Source organism: Myotis brandtii, unplaced genomic scaffold, assembly GCF_000412655.1.
Source record: "Myotis brandtii unplaced genomic scaffold, ASM41265v1 scaffold344, whole genome shotgun sequence".
Taxonomy (NCBI): Eukaryota; Metazoa; Chordata; class Mammalia; order Chiroptera; family Vespertilionidae; genus Myotis; species Myotis brandtii.
In genome coordinates this window covers 6475239-6502185 of record NW_005363247.1, presented here as the reverse complement: position 1 = coordinate 6502185, position 26947 = coordinate 6475239, and the positions used below count along the sequence as shown (strand labels likewise).

General features: G+C 34.2%; 1 protein-coding gene across 13 annotated transcripts in view; it reads left to right on the top strand.

Annotated features, from left to right (window-relative positions):
- The window catches only part of MCTP1 (multiple C2 domains, transmembrane 1), a 448818-nt gene that overhangs the window by 206893 nt on the left and 214978 nt on the right, over positions 1–26947 (top strand). For 8 of the 13 annotated variants that reach the window (XM_014543980.1, XM_014543975.1, XM_014543976.1 and 5 more), the window contains exons 3-7: positions 2914–3056; positions 13034–13113; positions 16801–16912; positions 21943–21990; positions 24928–24966. In XM_014543980.1, coding sequence (XP_014399466.1) covers positions 2914–3056; positions 13034–13113; positions 16801–16912; positions 21943–21990; positions 24928–24966 — 422 coding nt within the window. The remainder of the gene's footprint in view (positions 1–2913; positions 3057–13033; positions 13114–16800; positions 16913–21942; positions 21991–24927; positions 24967–26947) is intronic. The other 5 variants (XM_014543977.1, XM_005871510.2, XM_014543979.1 and 2 more) reach the window with 3 other exon arrangements.

The following is a 26947-nucleotide window of genomic DNA, read 5'->3' as shown; positions in this document are numbered from 1 at the left end:
GATGGGGGTACTAGATGGAGGAAGGTGAACAGATTAGCCAAAGAAAATATATGCATGGCCCATGGACACAGACAACAGTGTGGTGAAGGCCAGAGGAAGGAGGGGAGGAACTGGGTGTAGGTGGGTAAAGAGGGGGAAATGGCGGACATCGTAATAGTGTCAACAATAAAAATTTTTTTAAAAGCTATAGAAAACAAATCCATTTAATTTTATTTTAAACCAGCATTTTCCAAATACACTTGACCACAGAACTCTTTTTTTTAATGCTAATAATATCTATTCATGTTATCAGATAATAAATTGCTGAAATAAGTTTGGAAAAGCACTTTCAAACATAGAAGATTACATGCAAAAGTTTTACTCTCAATTAAACAATGTCTTCCAATTCTGTAAGCTGTAATCATAAGCTGAAGGTTTTGAACTATTAAGGACTCTAAGTCACTAAAGGTCCCCTAAGTTAATAACTTGAAAACAATTAGAATATTTTAAAGAAACACGACTATTAAAACTTTAAATTTTAATGATCGTCCCAGAGGGCTAATCAGTGGTTGCAAAGAGAAGTACAGCACATTTTATCCCATGGAGTGAAAACAAAGTGAGGAAAGTCAGGTGATTGGCGCCCATGAGTGTGCATATGACTCTGTCACTCCTATAGTTAAGACTATGAAATTTGCTAACATATCTACTATCTCCAATCCAGGTCACCCTGTGGCCAAATCTTCACGTTAATAAAATATTTCATCATCATAACTTGTTTTCAGAATCCTAAAAACAGCCTTTCTCTTTCTATTATACCAATCCTTGAGATTTTTGTGGCTGTCACAGGCTAAAATATCTATCCCTAATCCTTAACTTAATGCTTAGACCTACTCTTGTTAGCTGGATTGCTATTTCTTCAGGCTGTTGGATATTTACTGCCTCAAATGGCATCATGGATATGATGACAAGTTCTGATTCTGTACTAAGTACTGAAGATCTTATAAAAGGGACCCCAAAGGCTCTGGTATTATAGAGCTTATTATATTTTAGCAGGTAGTAGCAGTTATGTCGATGCTTTTCAAAATGAAAGACAATAAATTGATGTAGGCCGTGACTGGGAAAATACAAATGGGTACATGGATTTTAATAACCCTCAATATATGTTTTACAACAGTCTCAATTCCCAGGATCCTCTGCCCTAAGTTGGGAACTGCTGTTAATAATAGTCATTTTTAAGTACTGAACATTTTTATTGCATTGAGTTCCCTAAAGAATACATTAAAACAGGTTATGATGATATAGCCTGCATTTACATTTATAAATATTTTTTAAAGTTTGTACCATAATGATAAAATTAAACTACCCGAATGGGAATTTCGCATGGGAAATTGGGATCATTATTTCATTATGCTCAGGTCTACTAGTAGGTGCATAAGAAAAAAGGCATTACATTTATTTGAGGAATATGGAGAGTTTTGAGAGAGCCTCCAAGAGATTCAATAAGAAAAGCCAGATCCTATAAGGCACCGTATGTTTACCGTAGATATTTATGTGTCATTGAGATTAGGGGAGTGTAAGGGAGGGATATAGATAGTGAGTTTAAGGAGATCAGTATCATAATTGTAATGCCTAATATTCATATGGTGCTTTTCAGTTTTCATAGGCCCACTCATACTTTCCTTTAAATCATATAGACATAGTTACCAACTATAACTTCAGTTTGGGGAGAAAACTGAAAAATCAAACAAAATTTTATTATAAGGGCCTCGTATAAAGAATTATTTCCTGAAGATGAAGGTTGTCACACACTGGAATAATTTACTTGGGGTCATTAATGATACACCTTCTCTAAGAATTCTTTCTTTTAAAAAAATATATTTTATTGATTTTTTTTACAGAGAGGAAGGGAGAGGGATAGAGAGTTAGAAACATCGATGAGAGAGAAACATCGATCAGCTGCCTCCTGCACACCCCCTACTGGGGATGTGCCCACAACCAAGGTACATGCCCTTGACCGGAATCGAACCTGGGACCTTTCAGTCCACAGGCCGACACTCTATCCACTGAGCCAAACCGGTCAGGGCTCTAGGAATTCTTAATAAGGACATAGACTCATTAGGCCAAGACTGGTCTCATTCATTAGTCAAAATGGGAAATGGTATATCTGTGTAAGTATGTAAAGGCCCTTCTCTCTTGCAGGTGTAGTAGAAAAAGCACAAGCATTAGAGTCAAATAGTCTTGGTTGCAATCCTAACCATCTCTTGCTGGCTGTGTGTCCATAAGCAACTTACTTGACAGCTCTGATTTTCTTTATTATTTTGGGAGCTTGGGAGATGTTAAGGGATAATCTCGAGAGGACTTCATAAACATTTACTCCCTTCCCCCTGATTCCTTCCTCTGAGACCTTCATTCCTTCCCAACATGCTGAAACTGAAACTTCTGAGCAAAAGAGAATATGGAACCAAGGATGAAATTGAAGCCCAATTTGAGACTCATCTTTTTCTAATTAAGCCCATTAAACTAGTATGAAATTTTAGCAGCATATGTAAGTCTAAAACTATTTAAATCAGCCAAGATTATGGATCATCCTTTTTAGAGTTAACCAGATGATACCAAGAGAATGTCAGATTAATCTCTATCATTTATAACATGAATTACATTTACATATGCAGCATGCAATAGAGTTTTTTAAAATACCAGAACAGGGTTATAGTATTGAGTATAGAAGATTGATAATAATAATTATTATAATAAATAATTGACTGTCACTTTAATATTTCAGGAAAAATTTAGGAAAATACTCTTAACCCTTATTTTCCAGGTGATAAGCTTTGTTTTTATTCCTTGAAATACTTGTTGGTGAGTAGATGAGCTGTTCTCTTGCCTCCATAGAAAGGCATAATTAACATGGATCAATCTGCTTTTCTATATCAGGGACAAGTGACCCATATGTGAAGTTTAAAATTGGAGGAAAAGAAGTTTTTAGAAGTAAAATAATACACAAGAACCTCAATCCTGTGTGGGAGGAGAAAGCGTGCATTCTTGTCGATCATCTCAGAGAGCCATTGTATGTGAAGGTGAGCCATTTATTTGTTTTTCACTAATGCAATTTGACATAAAAATCCCTGTTTAATGACTTTTTGTTCTGTCTCTCTGTCTGACAAGATTTTTCACCAGAGATGTAGTCTGCTGTGCACAATTCTAATCTGTGAATGATGTGATAAAAAATGAGATCGAGGGGAGGAGGAGGTGTGGGAGCATGTTCTTCAGGACAGTACTATTGCCAGTCAGTCATTTAGGAGGACTATGAAGTCCACCTTCTCCTGCTTTGTGTGGTCAACTGGTTGAGTGCACGTTGGGAACATATACAAACAAGTCTCCTTGTAAGCTAACAACAAGGAAAGCTTACACAGAACCCAGCCTTTCTGATTAAGAATTGTATCAGGGCATCTACCAGTCCTGATTGCAAACCAAATGCTTTACTTGGAAAACAAGAAAGGTAACGATAATAGGGGGAGAAATATTCCTGTCTCTATTATATTATCAAAGATGAAAAAAAGTCTGTTCTCTAGCTGGATGTAGTTTTTCAAAGCAGGATTTAAGGAAAGGGTTACAACCCTAATTCCTTGTTTTAGTTTCATACTTGACTTTCCTTTAGTTCATATCTCTAGGTACATATATTCGTTTTGGCTCCTATGTTCTGAGGACCCGTTCAGTGACTAAACCTTTTTCTATCTTTTCTACCACATGCCTCATCCTTTTCTCTAAACTGTTACAACTGGCACATGAGCCAAAAATCTCATATCATCGCTCTTTCAACAGTCTCTGGACATCCTCCTTCCCCTCAACTCTCCATTTGCATTGCTTCCAGTTGTTTCTCTTCTCCACATAAAGAAAAATATAGTCAAGGTTTTATTAAACTCATAGCATGACAATTTATAAGATCAATGAATAGAGAATTTTCTAAGTCTACAGTTGATAAGTTTCTAGTATTCATTATGGGGAGAATAGACCTATTTCACATAAGAAATAGTCTCAAATGGATATTAGCTAAAGGAAGTCAATTAAACAGGATTAATGAGCTGTACTTTAATATATACTATGTGGTGGCATAAGAATTATTGCAAGAGTATTCATCACCAACTCCTCCCACCAAAGAGATGACCTTCAGGGACAGAGATGTTTCTCCCTTGCTCCTCCCTTCTAGAAGGGCAGAAATGTCTACATGAGAAAAAAAGGAAATACCTTCATAATAAAGTACTGAGATCAGAAAAGTGGGATGTAAAGGAAATTTTCTTTCTAGGGAAGTTTAGAAGAGATGAGTTAGAGCAACTGCAACCATGAAGAAAATGGGTTGAAAAAGAAATCAGGGGTGAATAAGGACAGCACTGGACAATTGGATCTCATTTAATGTCCCTAAGAGAAAAGTTGGGGGAGAAAAGGAGTAACTTTTATTTATCTTTGTTGTGGATCTGTTTCTTTAATGGGATACTACACTATGACAGACGGATCACCCGTCTTTACAAGGGTTACAAATGAACTTCCCCAGCAGATAATTGGGTGAGTTCTTTTGCTTTTCTCTTGTATTCAAGAATGAGTATTACTTTATGTAAAAACCCAAATGTCAAAATGCTTATTTCAAGAAATCTCCTAATTGGGTAAAAAAGAAATTAAAAACAAGAAAATGATGGGGGAAAAATTTGTCTAGGTGTGAGAGAGCAAGAATATACACTTGTACTATAAATGGAGACAGTGACACTGTGTGCAGATGAACGACACACTGTGAGCACAGAAGCTGGGAGAGAGCACCCAAGGGTTGCTTTTGTTTCTCTACTACTTTGAGTTCTCCGTGTACAACATTAAGTGGCCACGGCTTCACTTCTACCATACAGAAGATACACAGTGAATTGTAAAAGTTTTTAAGTTAAACAAATCACAGTGGCCTCTCAAATACTAGTACAATCACAAAAATGATCATATTTTATTTTATGTATTATGTTATGCTTTTTAATATGCTTTCATATTTTTATTTGATTTTCATTTTCTGTTAATTGCATAGGGCTTCTTTTGAAAAAAAAAAATCTCTAAATTTTTGCTTTATTTTTTTGTTTCATTTTATTCACTTTTTGCCTAACCTTGGACACACAAGGATCTAAATAAAATACATTGGTAGAAATGATATTTGAAGTTAGTAGAATTTCATGAAAATTGCATCATTTTCATGGTCTCCACATAGCCTTGTGTTGTTGACTGACTTGATTTTAATATGATGCCCACATCCTCCGTGAGGGGAGATTAATCTTGCCTGAAAGATTTCTTAGGGAACTAACCAATTCTGTAGTGACAGGGAATATGAAAATGTATCCATGAACTGGATGGTTATAAAATATTAAGTGCACTACTTTCCCATATCTAGTCAGAGGAAAAAGAGCCCATGTCTACCCTGGGGTCTGATTTCTATCGATGGAAAGCTCACCAAGGGAAATACTAGTAATATAGTTCTGAACGCAGGTTACAAAATCACATTAAAGTTTCAGTGCTTGTACTGAAACTTTCTAGTAAAGACAGATTTTTTTTTTTTTTTTTTTTTTTTTTTTTTTTTTTTTTTTTCAAAAAATCCTGGTACTGGATTTCTGCACAAAATAAATAAGATTATACTTTGCAATTGGTTGAGAGTTGTATAGCTTTTAGTTTAGTGGAAAGAAAATATTCCTTCCATTCTGAATGCCTTCACAGTAAGGGCAGGAGGTGAAAACTATTTTGGAAAAAGGGACTAAAAAATAATTTATAATAAGGTAGGAGTAGAAGTAGGGAGTTAAAATGTGGTCCTTCTAACTGAGACAGGAGCCTCTGGAGCCTGCTCTGTATCCTCAGGGATGCTCTGGCACATCTTAAACAATGGGGTAAATTCAGCATCCATTTCCACTGAATTGAATTAAAATTCTCCATTGTCATTTCACTGACTCTGTTATCTAAGGTACACAGTGAAAACCCAGAGTTATAATGGAAGAGACAGAAATACTATAAAGGGGAAAATGTTTGTGTAAATTGTTGCGTGTTTGGCCTAATCATGAGCTTTTAACCTGGGTATTAAATTGGAGTGCTCTCTGGAATAATAGAAAAATTTTGATACTTAGGAAAACAGTTCCATCAGGGGCTATATTACTGTTTCTTAGATAGTCATTTTAACAAAAGTGGTAGTTCCTTAAATAACGCATGTCTGTTTAAGCTTAAGATATAAGATTGAAAAGGTACTATATGCTTGGTTCAATTAAAGGACCACATTACTGTCTTATGTAAAATTATTCCTCAGTAGGTTTTAAGGGCCCTAAAAGGATGTCATATACCAATAATCTCCCACCCTAGCTGTATACAAGATTATCCAGAAAGCTTTAAAGGATCTAGATGTTCAAGTCTCTTTCCTAAAGATTCTGATTCAGGACCTAGGAGATAGAGTCTGTGTTTCTGTGTTTTAAAAAAACAATAGTTTATTCTGATGCACTGCTTAGGTAGGGAGTCACATTTCTAGACATTTACATGGAAACAACTGAATAGTTTGAATGGAAATATGTTTGCAGTCATAAACCACAGAGAACCCAGAAGAAATTATTCTGAAGTTAGACAATGTTGGTATTATCTTAGATGTGTGTTTTTGTTTGTTTGTTGTTGGTGTGTTTTTTTTGCATGATTCAAAAACACTTCCTAAATGCACGAATCAAGAATCTCCACTATTTTAGATTTTAAAAATCTATAGGAAAACAAAACAAAGAAACAAACAAAAAACATAATTGTACTTGCTTTTGCTTTATGGGCAAAGAACATGTGAGGTTATTGAGTCTTGGGATAGAATCTAGAGTCACATCATAGCTGCCATTTACTGAGCATTGTGTTAAGTGCCTGAGCTATTGTATCTCATGTATCCTGATAATAACCCTACAAGTAAGTAACTGCTATCATCTTCTTTTTAAATTTTATTAAATTTATTGGAGTGATATTGGTTAATAAAATTACGTAGTTTTCAAGTGAACAATTTTATAATACATTTATTGCATTTGTGTGTTCACCACCCAAAGTCAAATCTCCTTCCTGTTAGGGTCGGGCAGGTGACAGGGGCTGTGAAAGAATTCACAACTAAAAGAAGAGATACAGAGAGGAAGTTTATTTTACTTTCCACTAAGGAAAAGGGCCGGTGCATTGCTAATCAATACAGGACAAGAAACAAAAAGCAGCTTCCCCTTTTAAAGGGTAAGGCTGCTCTTGCTAGGTGACAAGTAAGGGAGGAGGATTTGGGCTGAAGTGAAGTTTGTTTTTCAGGAGACAGTCTGGACAGATGTCCTAGGGAGGTGTCTTCTCAGTATTTTCCCCAAACCTATAAAACATGCTTAGAGCAAAAATTATGAAGAGTCCAAAAGAGGCCTGTTTGAAGGGAGGGAATAACGGAATTTTCTACAACTAGAGACTCCTTGGGGCAAATTATCCCTGAGTTGCAGAAACAGCAGGGAGGAGTGTTATGCAAGACTGTAGCCTTGAGAGTAGCTTATCTTGTCTTGCAGTTTGAACAGAGGGGCTGTTTGAATCAGAGGAGCTAACAATCTTGGGGTTTAATTACCAGGTGCTTCTCATAAATTGTGGAAGGCTACAGCAAAGAAAAAGAAAGGCCTTTTTTTCTGTCCTTACACTTCTGTCACCATATATTTGACCCCCTTTATCGTTTTATACCTTCCTTCACCCCCCTCCCCTTTGTCTCTGGTAACCACCATACTGTTGTCTGTCTGTCTCATCTCCTTTTTATAGGTAAATGAGTCCCAGAGGGATGAAGATTGCTATGTCCACTCAGCAATAAAGCAACATAGCTTCTGTTTTTCACTAAAAATGATTAACTGCAATGGCCACAGTTAGGTTTTGTTTTGTTTCATTTCTTTGTTTTACAATGTCAGTTCTATTCTTTAGAGTTTAATTGTTCTTTTATAGTAAAATGGTTATTTTGAAGCTGTCTAGGTCTGAAAATGAGTCATGGATATATTTTCTGAGAAGAATCTTATATCTTGGGTCATAGTGTATGATCTGGGTACCTTCCCACTTTCTATTCCCATTAAGCCTCCTTACTTCATTCTATTGCCAGCTTCTCTTATACAAACAGCAGTTCCCATTATTCCCCTACGCTGAGGTATTTTCTCCATGGCACTGTGACTACCTAATATGCATTTGTTTGTTGTCTGCACCTTTTCCTTATACGGAAGACCCAAGAAATCAAAGACTTTGTTTGTTTAACTGCTATATTTCCAGTGCCTAGAACAGTACTTGGCAAATGGTAGGTGCTCACCAAATATTTTTTTCACATAAATGAATGAATAAAAGTATGAATCATTCAAACCATCAAATTAAAACTCCCCCAAAGCCATAATTACCTAGGAATATTTCAGTAATTTGAGCTAACAAGTCCCCATTCAGGCTGATGTCAGTGGGAGTTGTTTTCTGTTATTTGCATAAAAAAGCATTTTAACTGATCCACAAGCTAATTCAGTTTTTATTGGGAGACAATTGACTCAGAAGCTAACCAAATGCATTTAGTAGAATATTTGTTATTTTAAACTCATTTGAGAATGAAGAGAGGTGTTACTGAGCCCCCAAGCAATTTCTACCTAAATTTACCTCGTATTTCCAACACAATGGAGTGGAGGGTTCATGAAAGCAAAGATCCCATTTAATTGTTCACATTTGAATTCCCAGAACTTCACCCAGAGTTATGTTTGTTAAATTTCTGAAATTCAGTATAACAATATTTGAATCTGACTTGTTTCAATCCTGGGATTTAGGGGAAAGTAACATATTCTTTTAAAGTTTTGGATTCATTGTCTGCAAAATGGAAACAATACCTTGTTCACTGAGTTGTGTAAGAATTAAATTTAAAAATCTATGTAATGCATTTAACACAGTGCCTAACATATAGTAAATATAGAAAAAAAAACATTCATCAGAATTAACTGTGCATATCATGTAGTGAGAGTATCTTTTCCTTTTCTATGCTCTGCATTTCTGAAGCTCCACCTAAAGCGGTGCTCCCTCTGACAAATGGTTTATAGAACTTGAACCAAGTAACATAGCTAATAATTTCATAACGAATGAATGCTGATGTTTCCATTTGGTCCCGGGTTTATGCCTTTGCTGATTAATAGGAATTGCGAACTAAAGTAAACATCTAGCATTAAGACAGTAGGAAAGACTCTTACCATGAGAGTAAACAGAGTTTAAATGTTGAATCACCCAGTTGGGTTGTCTACACTTAATTCGCTGACTTCACAGCTCTTCACTTCACATGTACGGGTGTACCCCAGGTGTTCTCATTGATTATACTTCACTATAGTCTCCCCAAGATTTTAAGCCTTAGGGTAATACCATTAAAAGAGATTGTACAAGAGAAATTTCTCTAATTTTTAGTGTAAATTTTATGTTGTAAAGTACAGTATTGCAGTCACTTGAAAATACCGAGGTGGCAGTTGCATAGATGTGCAAGATATTCATGTGATATGCCACTGAGTGATGACTAAAGCTCAGAAGTGTAATTGATCAAGGAGAATATTTATTGCAGGGGTGCTGTGCTTTCTACAACAAATGTACTCCTGACAGATTGTAGGTAAATCAAATGACTGTAAATTGAATAATTGAAGAGGCATTAGGGGAACTTATTACTTAAATAAATCCCCTTATGACTCTTCAAATTTAAGAATCCTTTTATAATGCAAAGTATTTATCTTACTGTTTTAATATTGATTTTTTCACGTTAAGAAGTACACCTGCACTAGAGAAAAAGCAGTAACTGATTCAGGCTGCTGTGGATACTGTTACCTCTGCTTCCAGCTTTCAAACTTGTGCCAAGAATTGGGCACAGGAGCACTGGGCTATGGATTCTCACATCCTGGAGAGTCTAGTGGCCTGGGTTGTCCTTTCAAGAGAGAACTTACCGATTTATGCTCATATGCTCCAGTATGTGAGTATATGATTTTCTGTTTCAAAAGGTCAAAAAACACAGCTCAAACTTCATCTAGTAGCAGTTTTTCATCTTAAAAATTTCCTTGACCTCCACTGTTTTTTTTTCTTTTCAGTCCCTGTTCTTTTCTGGGTAAAAGACCTTGACTCATAAAATTATAGGACATTGAGAACGCAGTGGTTCTCAACCTTCTGGCCCTTTAAATACAGTTCCTCATGTTGTGACCCAACCATAAAATTATTTTTGTTGCTACTTCATAACTGTAATGTTGCTACTGTTATGAATTGTAATGTAAATATCTGATATGCAGGATGGTCTTAGGCGACCCCTGTGAAAGGGTCCTTCGACCGCCAAAAGGGTCACGACCCATAGATTGAGAACCGCTGACTTAGTTTTTTTTAGAAAGGCCCCTAACTGGTCTAGCTCTGAGCTCTCTCTCCAATCTCCTTCCACTCTCCATCTTTCTCAATCTGCTTCAATCACAATGGTTTCTTAATAATTATCCTTGAATATGCTAATTGCTTGCTGTTTGCTCCACCGAGAGTGCTCTCTCCTTACTAACAGAGGTTAATCTTTCTCAGCACTGGGTCTCCATAGGAACACACTTCCTCCAAGGGGCCTTGCTGAACTCCCTATCTAAAATGACAGCTCTCAACATACCCCTAAGATTTTTTTTCTCCATAGCGTCCATCACTAAACTGTACATGTCTATTTAGGTATTTATTGACTGTTGCACCTTTAAACATAAGAAAGTCAGGGACATTGCCTGTGTCATTCACTGTAGCAGGAATAAGAACCATGAAAAGCACAGAGAAGATACTGGGTAAATTGTTATGACAGATGGAAGAAAGGTTCTCTCTTTTCTCGTCCTTTCTGTTGTTAGTCATGTTAGCCTTATCCCTTAGTCATTGCTTGTGACAATCAAATTAATTTAACAACATTAATATACCATCACTAAATGCTTCAATCATAATATCTCAATATTTACCTATTTGTATGCTTCAATGATATTGTCCTATAATATCATAGAATTTATCTACAATGACCTGAGGCATATGAAGAACTTGGAATCACATTCTCATCATCTTTAGCTCAGTTTGGAAGACATCTTTGTTGAATTTCTTACAAACTCACTCTGCCTTCCAGGAATGCTATGCCCTTCTGTAATATGGGGAAAATATTCAAAGTCTGTGTTTCCCACATTTTTAATGATTTATTGAGTATTGAAGATTTATTGTATTTTATTGTATTATTATAAATCAATAACTTTAAGTAGGAAATTAAATACCATTTTCTTTGAATGCTTTCTGAGATCCTAGTATTACACAGCACAGAAATAAATTTTTAAAATAAATATTAGGAAATGACATTGTTTTGGTGACATTGACAAAATCCAATATTTTATAATTAAGATGTTTTCATTTAAAGCTTATTTTGGACTTTTTTATAATAATGTCTTCTTGGTGATCCTAGTATTACACAGCACAGAAATAAATTTTTAAATATAAATATTAGGAAATGACATTGCTTTGGTGACATTGACAAAATCCAATATTTTATAATCAAGATGTTTTCATTTAAAGCTTATTTTGGAAATTTTTATAATAATGTCTTCTTTTTGGCAGTATGTGAGTATATGATTTTCTGTTTCAAAAGGTCAAGAAACACAGCTCAAACTTCATCTAGTAGCAGTTTTTTTCATCTTAAAAATTTCCTTGACCTCCACTGTTACTGTTTTTCTTTTCAGCCCCTGTTCTTTTCTTTACAACACTTATCAAAATGTGTAATTACCTATGCACTTCCTTGTTTAATATGTGTTTCCTTCACTAAACTGTAAACACTGACAATGTCAGTTTTGCTCACCACTGTTTTCTCAATGCTTAGCATAGTCTGACACATGATAAGTACTGAATCAATCTTGACTGAGGGAGTGAATGAGTAAGAAAAACTTAATAAATAGATAGAAATTAGCCAAGTCCCATTTACTTAGAGTGTTTTTTAGAAAGGCCCCTAACTGGTCTAGCTCTGAGCTCTCTCTCCAATCTCCTTCCACTCTCCATCATTCTCAATCTGCTTCACCACAATGGTTTCTTAATAATTAAATATGCTAATTGCTTGCTGTTTCCTCCACCTAGAGTGCTCTCTCCTTACTAACAGAGGTTAATCTTTCTCAGCACTGGGTCTCCATAGGAACACACTTCCTCCAAGGGGCCTTTCTGAACTCCCTATCTAAAATGACAGCTCCCAACACACCCCTTAGATTTTTTTTTCTCCATAGCGTCCATCACTAAACTGTACATGTCTATTTGGGTATTTATTGACTGTTGCACCTCTAAACATAAGGAAGTCAGGGACATTGCCTGTCTCATTCACTGTAGTAGGAATAAGAACCATGAAAAGCACAGAGAAGATACTGGGTAAATTGTTATGACAGATGGAAGAAAGGTTCTCTCTTTTCTCGTCCTTTCTGTTGTTAGTCATGTTAGCCTTATCCCTTAGTCATTGCTTGTGACAATCAAATTAATTTAACAACATTAATATACCATCACTAAATGCTTCAATCATAATATCTCAATATTTACCTATTTGTATGCTTCAATGATATTGTCCTATAATATCATAGAATTTATCTACAATGACCTGAGGCATATGAAGAACTTGGAATCACATTCTCATCATCTTTAGCTCAGTTTGGAAGACATCTTTGTTGAATTTCTTACAAACTCACTCTGCCTTCCAGGAATGCTATGCCCTTCTGTAATATGGGGAAAATATTCAAAGTCTGTGTTTCCCACATTTTTAATGATTTATTGAGTATTGAAGATTTATTGTATTTTATTGTATTATTATAAATCAATAACTTTAAGTAGGAAATTAAATACCATTTTCTTTGAATGCTTTCTGAGATCCTAGTATTACACAGCACAGAAATAAATTTTTAAAATAAATATGACATTGTTACATTGTTTTGGTGACATTGACAAAATCCAATATTTTATAATTAAGATGTTTTCATTTAAAGCTTATTTTTTATAATAATATAATAATGTCTTCTTGGTTTCTTAGGTATTTGACTATGATTTTGGACTACAGGATGATTTTATGGGCTCAGCCTTTCTGGATCTCACACAGTTGGAGTTGAACAGGTGATCTTTGAACTGTCATAATATCACTACACCTTGTTAGGAAGCTGGGCCAGTGTAATAAACAATGTCAGCAGATCTGGATTCTAGTCGCTGTTTAGTCTTGTGTGGTTGTGAGCCCTCATGCTAGGCAGACTTTCTAAAGTACATTTTTTCTCATCAACCCAATGGAAATAAAAACATCTTCCCTGACTATCTTACTCAACAACCATTCAACAGAAAAATTCTTGGATGCCTGCTTTGTCCCCCAGCACAGTGCTAAGTACCAGGAATCTAGAGATAAATGACACATTCCTTGCTCCTGCATTGCTTGTATGGTTGTAATGGGGCATAAAAAAGATTATGCTTGCTAATCATATTTATTAACTTAAGAATCAGGCCATCATATGGGAAATAAAATGTGTGCACTTTTCTTCAAAAACTGCAATTTATCACCTGAGCCAAAGTAATCACCAGTAATCCTACGTTACCAAGGAATGCCCGAAAAGTGGAGGCAGGCTGGTTGTATTTGCTCAGTTACATCAGTTTACCATTGCTTGACCAGTTGTAAAGTTATATTATTATTGCTAATATTAATTATTCTTTGTACCTAGCTATGGCCTTATATTTTTATTTATCACCTGAGCCAAAGTAATCACCAGTAATCCTAGGTTACCAAGGAATGCCCCAAAAGTGGAGGCAGACTTGGTTGTATTTGCTGTTACATCATTTTATCATTGCTTGACCAGTTGTAAAGTTATATTTTTACTACTAATATTAATTATTCCTTTTACCTAGTTATGGCCTTATATTTTACTCCATAGCGTCCATCACTAAACTGTACATGTCTATTTGGGTATTTATTGACTGTTGCACCTCTAAACATAAGGAAGTCAGGGACATTGCCTGTCTCATTCACTGTAGTTAAAAATTCATTTCAACATAGGAGTTAAGAATTGATTAATACTATGGAAGAAAAAACCGGCTCAAGTGGTGCTGGAAGGGGTTGCAAAGGAAGCTGTAAAATCTTTGACGGTTTTATGGAGAAGGGATTCTGTTTTAGATGATCATGCTCCATCATGTGGCAGGAATAGAGGAAAGCAATATAATGGGCTAGATTACTACTCTGTATTTCTATAAATGTAGATGAGTGGAGAAATATAAATTATGGAGACCCCTTAACTGTTATAGTCAGCTGAATTTGAGCACAGCTTATTGGTCTTCCAAAGATCATTTTTGCCTCAAACTTGACAAAAGAGGGGCCTTTCTTTAATTCCCACATGTCCTTCATTGCAACCTAAAGTGCAGGCTTGACCTAAGAATAGAACCCAGGTGATCGCTGGTTCCCCACCTCACTACAGTTGAAGGAAGTGTCCTAGATGGTAGTGTATGTAGTCCATTATCATAAAAACTGAGCTCCAACTGGGATGGACTGTGCTGTAAAGACCATATTATTCTATAAAGACCATATTATTTTCTCTGAAGACTTCTACATAAGGATATGCAAACTATTGGACTTAATCACAGAGCATAAATTTCTCTTCTTCTCTATTAAAGATGAAATTATTGTGAAAAATAACTTTAAGTAGAAAACTATGGGATGATTAAGAAAATAAAAAGATATGCAAGCATTTGGTGTTTATGTTGACACATTATTTATTTTACATATTAACTAACCATTCCATTTTCCCCAAACACTTTTTAAAATCACATATTACTTTTGAAAATTACATATTTATAATTATGCTATTGCATTCCATGTATAAATAAGTAGCCTCTGGGTGTAGAAAAATGGGTAATAATAGTAGCATATAAATACTTATGCTACTATATAATGCATTACGGTATTTCTTTGAAAGAAAATAATAGATGTATCATAAAGCAATTGCAAATGTCCTTAAATCTTTATCATGCAATCATTATAAAATGTAATGAAGTTTTTCCTATTAATCTGTATATGTAATCATTATAGGAAAACAAGTCAAACCAAGTTGTAAACCCATACACATACATGCACACACACATATATATACACACATGCACAATATAATACTTAATATATATTTGTTAAAATAAAAAGAGTAAGTTTGTTATTATCTGACCATAATTAGCTATAACTAAAATCATATTGGAACAATTTTCATCACAATAATTATAACGTATATATACAGTAGGGCCTTGACTTACGAGTTTAATTCATTCCGTGACGGAGCTCGTAACTCAAATTACTCCTATGTCAAATCAAAAAGTGAACGAGTGAGACACGTAAAACAAGTCAAACCAAGTTGTAAACCCATACACATACATGCACACACACATATATATACACACATGCACAATATAATACTTAATATATATTTGTTAAAATAAAAAGAGTAAGTTTGTTATTATCTGACCATAATTAGCTATAACTAAAATCATATTGGAACAATTTTCATCACAATGATTATAGCGTATATATATTATCTTTCTAACAGGTTACTTGTGTTTCAGTTAAAGCCCCTAATATTAGAAACCTGTTTATATTTTTAATAATCTCATTCCTTGACTTGGTAAATTAAGCATTATTTGAAAGAGTTTCCTAGTATTATAATAAACTACATAAGGTTCTCAATCCCAAATCCTCGTCCCAGTATTAGACTCCAACTGTATCATTTCCTAAAAGTTAAGCTCAGTGTAGGTAAGGATCTTATCTTTGGTCTTGAGTTCTGGTTTTTACCCATAATCTAGCATAGTGTGTGGCATTTAATATGTGCTTAATACATGTTTTGTGAATGAAGTGAATGAGCAAGTGACTGAACAAGCAAAGGAACATTCCTAATTTGCCAACATTTCAAGATTCAAGTTTAGCGCCAAACGTTACACAGTCACTTGGGTTAATGAAGGGCATGAACCCTAATTTGTTAAATATAAATTAAAATACGGAAATAAGATATCGCCTATGCATTGCTTATTGAATGTATATTTTGCTTATTTTCTAAAAGTGATTGTGAGTATAAATACTGAGCAATTCATAATGTCTTCCTCAGATACCTAACTATAATGATTGCATGATAAAGATTTAAGGACATTCTAAAGTCTTCTAAGTATTGATCAAATTATTGATTTTCTTGTATTTCTGAACCTGAAAATGGTTCAGGCATAGGTTTAAAAAAACTACAAAATAGAAGTACTGTTTTAAATATTGGAATTTCTTTCAAGTACTTAGACATTGTTTTTAAAGTATGTCTGTAATGTATAGCAGGCAAAGTATCTTTTGTATTTTCCTCTTCTCTCACTCATTTATATACTCAATATCATACTCCTGATTTTAAAAAAAATCTTAAAGATGTAAAAGGAAAATAGTGGTCAATAAGTGACCCTATTTAGTTCTATGACTCAAATTTATAGAAAATACCCACCATTACATTCTGTGTGCTTCGAGATCATAGAGCAGGAACGTGTATGTTTCTCAATACTGTTGTGGTTTTTTGGCCTTTCCAATGACCCCATGGCCTTTCTAGAACCCCACACAGGACTGAAACTTATCTAGTGAACCCAAGTATACCCCGTTGGCTCAAAACTTATTGGACAACTTAATTCATTGATGAAATGTTAATAACAACAGAAATTGTAACAGGGGTGTAAAGGCAGACCAAAATATTGATATAAAATATATTTTTGGCTTATTCATTGAATTACTGTTCAGAATCTTAATATTTTCTACCACAGGCCCACAGATGTGACTCTACCACTGAAAGATCCCCACTATCCTGACCATGACCTTGGAATCATTTTGCTGTCAGTCACCCTTACACCTAAGGAAGGAGAACACAGGGATGTGGTAAGTCGCCCCGCAGCCTTGTAGAGCTGTTTTCATGATCTCAAACTTGCCCTCTGGTGTCCATTCAAACACTGTTTGAATTTTGTGAGCCTTCTCTGAGCCCAGAGGTAATAATAAAGAGAAGCAGCGTATGAAAATCTGGCCTGTCCTTTGTTTCTGTGAGTATCCTGGTATCACTAGTCCTTGTATATTGCATCTCTTGAACTCAAATCTCCTGTCCTATGCTCCAGATCAGAACCTCTTGTTGTAAATAAGAGACATATTTGCCTTTTATTATCATTTGATTTACCCAGTTTCAGACATGTTGTGTTGCAGACAAATGATAGTATTCATTCAGGGAATACATTTATTAATGAATTAAATATTTGGAGTTCTACCTGGAGGTATCCAGAACTTACCATTTTGACTATATTGTCAGGTGTGCCATAACAAAGAAAATGAAGTGAAATGATAACAGAGTTTCTGCTTTCTGGTATTTGTTTGCTGAATGATAAGTGAGTACTTTTCATCTTTTTGATGGACTACCATATCAGTGCTACCCATTTCCCAGCACTGGCTGTCTCTACTTTGCACATCATGCTGCTGTGAGAAGCTGCAAGGGATACGGAGGAGCCAATTACTATATCACTGCTGAAGGGATATTAAAAATGTCAGGGTTGACCCACATTGGTATGCTGGCCAGTGCACTTTCTGCCACAATTTACCAGAGATTATTTATTAGATTCCATGTGCTTTTGTGTACTGGGAGCTACTCTCACTAGGTCTGATTGTAACATATTTTAGGAGTAGACATAATCTCTTAGGCAAGTTCAAATGTTCTTTCAGCAATGTGCGTGTTGCTGTCTTAAAATAAGGCATGATTAGAGTAGGTATATATCATTTTCTGAAAGGTATTATTGATATTTTCTCTAAATTGTACATGAAAATAATGAATTGCATCTTCAAATTAGTGCTTTAAAATCATTGAAAAATTAACCCTTCTCAATAGGTACTTTTCTCTATCTTTTAAAGAATTAAACAATAAATGCACATATTCCTAGGTAATATTTAAGTATGATTTAAGTGTCTATAACTATTCAGTGAGGAAGAAATTTCTATTTTCAAGCAAGTATTAGCAAATAATACCTACTGTGAGAACTTAGCATGATGAAAGAATGTATGTATGTGTGCACAGGCCCATGTGTGCAGACAGAAGAGTGGGTGAGGACGTGGTACTCAATAAGAACCTACTATACACCAGGTCCTATGCTAGACCCTAAGGATATAAGAGAACTTATATCCAGTGGAGAACTTGGGAATAAAAAAATCACTGAAGAACATGTATGCTGACAACTGTTTTAAGTGTCATGAAAAAGGGGCACATGTTGCTATAACAGAAAATATAGGAGAAATTGTTTCAGTCTGGGGGATGGGATTCTCTAAGGAGGTCAAATAGGAGCTGAGGTCTAAAGTATAAATAGGAGTTACTAAGCCAAAAACGAGGAAAAGAGGCAATATTTTAAGCAGAATAAAACAGCGTTTGCAGAGGCCTTATGGCTAGAGGAACCATGCTGCATTTGAGGAATTTAAAAAGTATTGGAGCTTAGAGAAGGTGAAAGCAGGGTGTGTGGAAGATCATGGTACACGATGACAATTGGAGTGGAAAGGGATGCTCAGATTGTGTAGGGACCATTGGCCATGTTAAGGTTTGTGGTCTTTCCTTGGAGAGCAGTGGGAGCCATTGAAAAGTCTGTAACTGGGAAGTGGCATAATCATATTTGCTTTTTGAAAATAGCTCTGCATCTGCACAATAGAAAATAGATGGAAGAGTGAGAACACATGCTTGGAAACCAATTAGAAGGCTACTGCAAAAATCCAAGTGGAAGAAAATGGAAGTTTAGATCAGACCTGTCAGAGATAGAAATGGAGGGAAATGATTAGATTTACCTAAAGGAGGTAAAATCAACAAAACTTGGTGATAGAATGATGTTTTTGCTTTGGGATTCTTTGGTGTTTTAATGAAGGACAGCACCTCATACATGAAAATACCTAAGTGGCTTAGGTCTTGTATAGTCCTGAACCATGTAGCTATTTGGGTGATGTGATGATGAAGGTCTACTAAATTTTTATATTAAAGAGATATTTATTAAGTACTCTCAATCAAACTGAGGGCTTGAGGGGTCAAATAAGTATCAAGTGATCTTATGATTGAACTGCTATTTGTTCTAAATTCACAGAAATATATGTCAGCACAGGCAAAGTAGTTCCCAACTCTATTTCTTCTTCAACAATTCTTGCAAAAGTCCTTCAATCCTCATAGCTGCTCAGACGTATTTAGGCACAATGTCTTCCTAATTAGAAAAAAATCATTTAAAACAATTTCAGTGCCTGGTTGTTGATCACCAGTGATTTCTCAAACATGAATAGGGAAAGAAACAGGTGGGTTACATAAAACAGTTACACATCAAAAACCTGGCATTATTCATCTTTTTTTCTTTCTTTCCTTTCTCTTTATCATATCTCTCCAGCACAAACAGTTCTTTCTGAAATCCTCATGTCATTTTCTTTACTTCAATCCCAGCTTTTTGAAAGAAATATTTTACTGCCAAATATTTTTCATCCACTGCCTTACTTCATATCTTTCCCCTTCAAAGTCCTAAATAGCACTGGATTTATTCTGTGCCAACTGAAAAACTGTCTTTTTGCCTCCTGTATTAATGTGGATTCTCACTTGTCTTCTCTCTTCTTCGTCAGGGAAGCAAGTGGCTTAGCCAGGACTCAGTGCCTCAAGAAAAGGCCTGACAGCTGCAGCCTATACCAGGCTTGCCTCTGGCTGGTGAACCATCCTGACCTTGGCCACACCTGAGGAGCAGAGAGGAGGGTGACAGGTGTGGCTATATTGGCTCCTCCTCATGGGTGTGATCATGTGATTAGTAGCTGGGAACATGGAATTGGCTCTAGAGAAGTGGGTCAAGAGGTGGGGAGGAAGGTTAAAATGTTCCTCATAGGAAATTCTATTGAATTTCTCAATATCCTGGTGAGTCTGATGTCCTAGATTTGGATCTGGTTTCCTAAGCATATGTTTTACTCAACATTTCTAACAAGTACATAATAATTTGCTTTTTTCTCCTTTTCTTTGGTCCATGTAGCAGTTCTTTGGCTATTTCTAAATTGTTAAGTAACACTAGCTATGAGATTTTAAAACTATGAACAAGGACCATTTTTTCTATTTTGAAAAAACAACAACAAAAAACCCTCTTACTGATTATCTACTAAGCATTGTGCTAGGTTCTATACCTTCCTCTTTTTTTTTTTTCCTAAGTGTTCAGTAACCTGTGGTTACTTCTCTGGTTAAACAGAAACTCCTGATGAGGAACTTTAAGGTTCTTCAATCACCAACAATGTTCCCTCACTTGTAACTTCTGTTCCAGCCATGCAAACTCTTGCAAAATTCGCCTTCTCTAAGTCCAAGCTTTCTTCAATGTCACTTATACTTCTCCAAATGTACCTATACTATACTTCTGCTCACCTCCATCCTATATTCTATCAGTCCATTTTTTTTAAAAAAAAGTACATGTAAATTATTGCTTCTGATTTCCTTATGATAACATCTCTCAAAACCTAGCTCAGCTTTCTGTACCTAATGATTGTTCAATGGGTTGTAGCTGAATATCTATGAGGATTTGAAGGAATGGATGCTTCAAAGGTGCAGGAAAATATACTATGTTTTTTTTCTTACTTCAATATTCAAATCCCTGAGGTTGTCACAAGCAATATTAAATAACGATTTAAGTTTCCTTTTGAGTTCTTAAAATTGGTATGTTAATGATAATGTGCTTTAAATCAGTCTATATTACTTGTCTCGAGATTTCTAATGATGACAATGAATTAGAAGCAGGTCACTGTATTTTTTTTCATTTTGTAACATGTTTGCATTAGCTAAATGCATTTCTCTGGAATACATTTGAATTTTCTTGCTTAAATCCAGCCAGAAATCCAATATGTCTTCAAATTAAGTTTTTATATTCCTGAATACATAACATATTGCTACAGTAAAAATGACATGCTGAACTTTCACCCATTATCAAGGAACAAATCTTGTTTAGAGAAACCCTAACTCAAAATGCAGCAAACCAGAAATCAGTTAGTAAATGATCACAATTCCATTTAATATTTAGAATGATATATGGGGATGAAATAGAAGGTGATTTTTTAATTGACTCTCACACAGCAAAATTAGAAGAATTCTGTTCTCTTTGTTAACTCAGAAATTACTTAAGCTTTTGGGACTTAAGACTTTATTTTAAAAACCACATGTTTATTCTTATGCCTGTGTTTACAAAAGTTAACTTATGTGTATTAAAATGGAAGATGACATATGAGTTTAAAGAGCCATTAAGAAATAAATGCTAACAATCAAATAGGAAATAGAGCATTAATGTTAGGAAAATACTGTCAAAAGTAGGAAGAAATGAGTAACTGGAAACAGAGTATTTAGCATCTGAAAGTGCTAAGATTTCTAAGTCAGTTATGAGTTTTTTATACACTGTCAATACTGACAATAAATGTCATGAATAATGCAGTTGGGTGACTTCTCCTTGTGTGGACTGCCAGTTCTGGGAATCAGTAAAACTAAAGAATGCATTGAAAAACCTATCAGCCTGCTGAATCCCCTAAGGCCTCTAAAATATGCAATGTCTAATCACAGCAATTTAAGAAATACAGTATAAGTAACAGCCAAAGTATTTCATAGTTGCTTGTATTAAAATCTTCTTCATTGAGTTAATGAGTCTTTTTTTAAATCCCAGATGTGTATATACACATATATATGTGTGTGTATATATATATATATAAAGTTTCCAGCATTGTGTGTAGGAGAACCCAAAATTTTCATGGGGGCATGCTGATGAGTTGCATGATACAACTGTCATTTCTGTTTGAATGCACGTCTTGTTTTTGATCTCTTAAAAGGTGTCGTGAATACATATGTGTCCTGTGTATGGTATTTTGGTCTGATGGTGTGTTTGAGTTCTTTCTGGCTCTTTTTCTAGCAGAGTTCAATCCACAACTTTCTTCATTGGAGAATTTGTGAAATAAAAGTGAGTTAATTTGTGTTATACACTCTCTTAGATAACCTAGGCCTACAAATTGCTTGGCTAAAGCAAAAAAAGAAGAAGAAGAAAGAAAGAAAATTCTCAGAAACATATGGATTGACCCTAATTGGCTTTTAATAAATTAAAATTTTTCCCATGTTGGTTTATTTTTTATTTTTTCCTGAATTATTTCATAGCTAACATTTGAAAAAATATCCACCTATAAAAATGTGATACATATATTTTATGATATATGTATATAATATCTACTCATTCTGTAATTTCTTTCTATAAAGCCATGTAATTGCCTAAAAAAATCACAACAAAATATAAAAGCACAAAGTGGATTGAGATTGTGGAATCTTTAAAAAAAAAGTAATCAGTTTTGCAGCTCTATCACAGGCCATATTTTTATGCTACTTATTTCTTTTATTGGCTTCAAAGAAAGTTGAGCTGCTAATAAATTTTTTGATTATACTATAATGATATTAGATAATGACACTTTCAAAAACAAATTCATATGTTTCTTAGCTGAAGATCATAGAGCAAAAAAACAAAATCTTCTTTTTCTATAATTTGCTTCATCTCCTATCTTTGACATTCCCCAAACAATCTTTCTTTTCTAACATGTTTCACAGATAGCAAAGGTAGCATAATAGTATGTCTGTTAAATTCACTTTTTAAACACTTTTCTCCTGTTTTCAGTTTAATTGAATATACCTTAACCCAACCATCTAAAGTAAAAAAAAGACTTGTGAGAGGGATACTCAAAGTTATTATTTAGTAAGTTGTTTTGGTTAAAGAAGCAGAAATATTGTTATAAGATCTAGGACCATTCTGAGAGTCACTGGATCTAATAAAAAACTCAAGATACTCAACCAAGAAAATAATGAATTGGTTCCCATAAATGCCAGATCTTTCATATTTACACTTAAAAAAGTTACTACTGACTTTTTGTTTGTATCAGTGTCTCAATCTGAAAAATAATACCATGCCGCCTGTTTGTAAAGCCAATTTTGAGAGGCAGGAAAAATACCAACCCTATAGTTCGTTTTACATTTTAATAGTATGCAGTAGTTCTGAGTCAGGAGATGTGACTTTGCCAGTAGTAGTGAATCCCTATACTATTGAGTAGCATTACCCTGAAATTCAACTCTCTCTCATGTCCTTAGCTTCTTTTTTTTTTTATAGTACAACATTTCTTACAGAATGGAATTTTATAAGATTCTTAGGTACTAGATGATGATGATAAATGGCCATGAGTTAAGAGATTTTACTTTTCAATTTATTTATCTTAATTGTTCTGTTTATTTGACTCAAAACATTGTCTCTAAGAATTACCATTCTTTGTTCCTTGAAACTCTGCTGTCTGTGAAAGTTGCACATTTATTTTTGACTCCTAATGGCACAGTTTTTATGAATATGTCATACTACAAAAATGTTTGGTTTCCAATTACCTTTTAGTGATGATGGAAAGTGGTGGTGGTGATGATGATGATGATTGCAATAACTTATTTTACATCAACAACAAACATTTACCACATGTCCATTACATGCACATCTCCACAACCCAGTGGTGGGTTTTGTTACTTTAAAATGAATTGGACATTAGTACTTAGAAAACATATAAAATAGTTTTATAATAGTACTTAATAGCAATGCTTTGCGGTTTCCTGGATCCATTTGGGGGGAAAATGGGAAATTATTATAACCTTAGGAAATCTATTATTCTTCCCTATTTTCATCAATATTTAACTTAGCAAGTATATAGAGAAAGTATAACCCATAAAACCACTATTTATAAAAAGTAGGAATGTATCCTTATCTTTGACAATTTTATGCTTTTCTCACTTTCTACTCTAGAAACGCAACATAATTTTCATATCTTGGTTTAGGCCAAAGGTTCCCTTCTTATATAACTAAATCTTGTATTAAAATCTTTTCTTTCTTGTATTTTTGTAATTTATGAATGGTTTCTGAAACGGTTCTACTTTATAGTGAATCCTGTTGAAAGAGATATAGTTCTGAAAGGTATCAGTACATGTCCTTGCTACACAAATATGGCAAACATTCCTTTAAGTTATATTCTTTGCTCCAAATATTCCCTATTCTCCACTTCATCTGCCTTAAGGATAATAAAAAGCTAAGAGAGGGTATAGAGGTTAATTAGAAAGTTAATACCTCAGTGTTTATTGAAAATTTTTTAAAACTGGAGAGCAAATAAAATATTCTTTGGATTTTTATGACTTACTTTATACAAAAGATGAATGATCTTGGGCACTCATCACAAACCACCATAACCTTAATTAAAACTTGTATCCATAAATACATCTTACTAAGTAAGACACACACACACACAAACTAGTCTTTAGGTATATGTTATGACTAAACATTTAGATCTACCAATAGCCATCACATTGTGCAGCATTTTTCTCCATTGAAAGCACTTACAGATCCTGATGTAAAAGATTAAGCAGAGGCAATTCTAAGATGCCATCAAAGCAACAGATTTGAACATGTTTGAAGAGAAAAAACTATTATAGACCTAGTAAAGTCATGGTACATCCTCAACCTGCACCACCAAAAGGAACAATCGCCAATCATGAGACTCGGTGTGTTTTTTCCCCAGTCAACAATTAAGATACTTAAAATGTTCCATTCTACTTAAAATGTTCCATTCTATTTAAAATGTACTGTCCCTTTATTTTTTGTAAAAAATATATATAAGTAAATAATAAAACAAATGAACTCTCACCAGAAAGACTGCTTGAATGTTAAAGGTGCTTCTTCTACCTGTATGTGAAAAACAATTTTTTTGTCTTTTATAGTTTGTTGCTGGAAACTGTTTGCTGTTTAAATGTTAAGCTTCCTCTTGAAACCAACTGGCTGCCCTATTCTGTACCTGAGTGATAACATAATTAAAATGCTTTATTTCATTTGCAGACAATGCTAATGAGGAAGAGTTGGAAAAGATCAAGTAAGGTAATGCTTAGCATGTGATCTTTCAGCTTTTCTTGTTGAGAACTATCAGTCAAGCTGCTTTCCCAAATCTCTCTCATACCTCTTCAAATTATACACAGGATTTCATCACTCTTCAATTATTTATTTTTTTCATAAACTTTCAGCAAACCATGTGTTGCTTTTTAAGTAAATAGAAATCACACTGATCAATTGCACCCAAATCATCCTCTTGCTAATCTCTGGTCACTTCTCAGCATCATTCTCAACATCTGGTTTCTGTTATCTGTACCACAGGGTCTAGAAAATGTCTGCTCTAGATCAGGAATAAAATGATGAGGTGAGAGTAGGAACAACTTCAGAGAGAAGGAAAACCATGTAACTTACTGTTTCTGTTCACCGAAAATTCAGCCTAAGGTTTTCTAAACTCAAAAATCCCTGAATTGCTACATCTTTGGAGTGTATAATGAGAACAACTTTCCATCATTGCCTCTTCTCACTTCAAGAAATAAACACTCTTGGGAGTGAGAGGAGTTTATGGCTCCTATAACTTACTAAGCCCTGGCTCTTATAACTTGTAAAAAATATAAGATGTAAACTAAGCTTCTAATTTGTTCAGTGGTGGTATCACTCTTGGACACAAATAAGCATCAAAATGAAATGGACTTTTATGTGAATCCTCCTTAAAAGAAATCAAAGAGATTGTATTTGTAAAAATCTTGTTTGCTCAAATCTCTATTTAAGAAGTCAGTACTCATTTTTACTAGTGACTACTTTTTTTAGACCCTGGAACATGACAATCTTTTTTCTTCCATTCTGACTGAATCATGCTATTAAATTTTTCTTTGATTTTGCCATTTTTATTATTGTGAATGAAGAAAACACATTATCAAAATGTCTTCGCACTTATGGTAATGTCTTAACTTGCTTCAATAAATATTTCTTCCTATACATTTTCTTCCTAATTTTTGTAGAGTTAATAACCAAAAGATAATGTGGTTCACACAAAAAGTTAAAAAATGCAAAACATTTTAAGGAAAGTTGCTGAATACTTATGATTTAGTGTTCACTGTGTTCATATACTGACCAAAACAAAGTTTCAAGAAGTCTTAAGGAAGTGTTTGAACTGTTCATATTTGTATTACAATTTTTTCATTGTATTTCAAAATTAGTGTTGTATTAAAAGTTTATATCTTTTAAAAATTCATGCATCTGGCTTTCCTCATGCATTTTCTATTTATGATATAATATCTGTGTAAAAATTTGTAATCCATTAATATGTAGCAATATTATCTCTTTCAGATGTAATTAAGGTATAATGCTAGAGCAGGATATTATGTAGTATTTTGTTTTAATTGGTAAGAATGATCCATTTTATTGTAGTATAAAAATAATAAATATAAAGTCTTTAAATAGTTTATTTAATCTATATTTAATTTTAATGATAAATTAAGTAAACATAAATCTACTTTTCCTTTGCTCTACAAAAATAATTTAAAAGTAATAATAAATGTCTAATCTCCACTATTTTTATATCTAAAAATTTTTGAGTTTTTATTTATTATTAATAATCCGTTTGTACATCAAACTGGTACTTTTTTAGCTTGCCATTAAAGATACAAAATTCCTTGTGTCTAACTCTGCACTCATTGGGGTATGTAGCAGATTATTTTTAGTGTATATTATAACATGGCTTTTGGGTTTTTAGCCTAAGGGATTTCCAACTTTATAAAATTTAATGGGGATATAGAATTCTGAATAAAAGAAAATCAGTTAACTCATTTGTGTTTCCTATGAGAACATACTGAACACTTGATAATTCATTCAAATTGTCACTGTCCCTTAAAACATTTGCTATATTTGTTCATATTAGTGTTACAAGAGCAGAGAAAGGGACCACATTCATATAACTTTTATTATACTATGTTGTTATAAGTGCTGTATTTTATTATTACTTATTATTGTTAATCTCTTACTTGCCTAATTTATAAATTAATTTTTATGT